General features: G+C 50.8%; 2 protein-coding genes across 8 annotated transcripts in view; one reads left to right on the forward strand and one right to left on the reverse strand.

Moving 5' to 3' along the window:
* Nucleotides 1–1,823, forward strand: part of MSTO1 (misato 1, mitochondrial distribution and morphology regulator) — a 5,341-nt gene extending 3,518 nt beyond the window's left edge. Inside the window, exons 9-14 of one of the 2 annotated variants that reach the window (XM_006775702.2) lie at nucleotides 5–160; nucleotides 412–543; nucleotides 618–802; nucleotides 980–1,084; nucleotides 1,173–1,282; nucleotides 1,559–1,823. In XM_006775702.2, coding sequence (XP_006775765.1) covers nucleotides 5–160; nucleotides 412–543; nucleotides 618–802; nucleotides 980–1,084; nucleotides 1,173–1,282; nucleotides 1,559–1,770 — 900 coding nt within the window. In that variant the 3' untranslated portion in view covers nucleotides 1,771–1,823. The remainder of the gene's footprint in view (nucleotides 1–4; nucleotides 161–411; nucleotides 544–617; nucleotides 803–979; nucleotides 1,085–1,172; nucleotides 1,283–1,558) is intronic. The other variant, XM_006775703.2, reaches the window with a different exon arrangement.
* Nucleotides 1,323–2,120, reverse strand: part of GON4L (gon-4-like (C. elegans)) — a 36,121-nt gene continuing 35,323 nt past the window's right edge. For all 6 annotated transcript variants that reach the window (XM_015571695.1, XM_006775696.2, XM_006775699.2 and 3 more), the window contains one exon: nucleotides 1,323–1,416. In XM_015571695.1, coding sequence (XP_015427181.1) covers nucleotides 1,365–1,416 — 52 coding nt within the window. In that variant the 3' untranslated portion in view covers nucleotides 1,323–1,364. The remainder of the gene's footprint in view (nucleotides 1,417–2,120) is intronic.

The following is a 2,120-nucleotide window of genomic DNA, read 5'->3' on the forward strand; positions in this document are numbered from 1 at the left end:
TCAGCAGGAGCCCCAGAAAAACATCTATCGTCTGTTAAACACAGCTTTTGGTCTGGTGCACCTGTCTGCTCACAGCTCTCTAGTCTGCCCCTTGTCCTTGGGTGGGAGCCTGGGGCTGAGACCTGAGCCACCCGTCAACTTCCCTCACCTGCGTTATGATGTAAGGCTCAATGCTCTTGTTCTGCTAGTAAAAGGGACTGCCCCATTCACCAGGTCAGCCTGTTCTTGAAGCCTCAGCTTGAACTCAGCTATGATGGGGCCTCTTAGATCACATCCTGTGTTTAACCAGCCTCAGGCCAATCACACCGATTTGTCTCCAAGCCCCCCGATCTCCCTGCCAGTACTATCCCGCTTCCACACCTCTTCCCAGAGCTGAAAGACTCAGTGCTCTTTTTGGTTTCCTCTTTATAGGCAACTCTGCCCTTCCACTGCAGTGCCATCCTGGCTACAGCCCTGGACACAATCACTGTTCCTTATCGCCTATATTCCTCACCACTCTCCATGGTTCATCTAGCCGATATGCTGAACTTCTCTGGGAAAAAGGTATGAAGCTTTGTGAGGGGTTCGGTCGGAACTGAGAAAAGGCCCTGTAACTTGGTTTTGTCCTTACCTTTAAGGTGGTGACAGCAGGAGCATCCATCCCCTTCCCTTTGGGTCCAAGCCAGTCCCTTCCTGATACCCTGATGCAGCTCGGAGGGGCCACCCCTTGGACTCCACTGTCTGCATGTGGGGACCCTTCTGGAACACACTGCTTTGCCCAGTCAGTGGTGCTGAGGGGTCTGGACAAAGCGTGCCACACCAGGTGAGGACTGGGGGTCCTTAGCAGCCCCTGTCAGGCCTGTTTCATGTTCTTTTCTCTCTAATACCTCTGGACATTCTCATGGTATTGCCCTTCTCTTCTTCCCTCTGTCCCACTTGAAAAAAGAAAAAAAACCTGAGCACCCCCATATTAAAGGTGATTTTGTCTTTGTTCGGGCAGTCGGCTCACCCCAGGTACACCTCTGCCTTCCCTACTCCATGCCTGCACCACTGGGGAGGAAGTCTTGGCCCAATACTTACAGCAGCAGCAGCCTAGAGCCAGGAGGTTAGTAAAACACTTGCTCCTGCTCTCCTCCTAGATCTCAGACCTCCCTTGACCTTTTCTCACTCAGCTGCTATTCTCTTGTCCCCAGTTCTTCTCATCTGCTGCTGACTCCCTGCAAGGTGGTTCCTCCTTATCCCTGCCTCTCCTCAAGCCTCAGCCAGCAGGGCGTGGTTCTGGATAATCCCCCAGCTGGGGCAGGTATGTAGGAGACGACGAAAACCAAGATTGACTCTATCACTTCCTGGATAAAGATACTTTAAAGTCACAGTCAAACATTTCTTTATTCATTCAGTGGTTCCCGAAGACTTTTCTTCCTCTGGAGTCCTGGTATACTAAGGGGACAGTACACAAAATTTATTGAGTTTACTTTATAATCAAGTCAACTAAAGACCCAGACTTCCCTATCTATACGACAGTCTCAGGGTGAAGAAACAATCTGACTGCAGGTCTCTTTTCTCTCTCCCTCTGCAGCAGGAGAGAGCATCCCAGTGCTTGGGGCCCTCCGTTCCTCTTCATCCTTGAACCGGACCCTGGGAGACTTGGCCAAGGAACTCACCAAACTCAACCTGCGGCGCTGGGCCAGCTTCATGGACGCTGGAGTGGAACAGGATGACCTAGGGGAGCTGCTGCAGGAGCTCTGCAGTCTGGCCCAGTGCTACCAGCATGGTGACAGCCTTATGGACTGAAGTTCCAAGAAAAGGAAAAAACTAGTTTACAATAAAAAGTGCTGGATGCAGGAGCTATGTCTTGGGACTGGCTACACCAACATACGCACTTATTACATTTATATAGAATCACTGTGCCTTACGTCACAATAAATGTGAACCATCAGGACAAAAAGTTCAAGAAGGGTAGAAAGGAACTGAGCCCCTCTCCCTCAACACTATTTACAAAACGACTCTAAAGACTTCGTAACAAACACTGAGTGAGGCGGAGAATGGCTGAGCCATGAAAACCCCCAGCCTTGCTCTGTCCTGTCCTTGGCGCTGCTCCGTCAGCTCTATACTGAGCTCAAGGGGCACACCGGCAAGGAACA

This window comes from Myotis davidii, unplaced genomic scaffold (genome assembly GCF_000327345.1).
Source record: "Myotis davidii unplaced genomic scaffold, ASM32734v1 scaffold208, whole genome shotgun sequence".
Classification (NCBI taxonomy): domain Eukaryota; kingdom Metazoa; phylum Chordata; class Mammalia; order Chiroptera; family Vespertilionidae; genus Myotis; species Myotis davidii.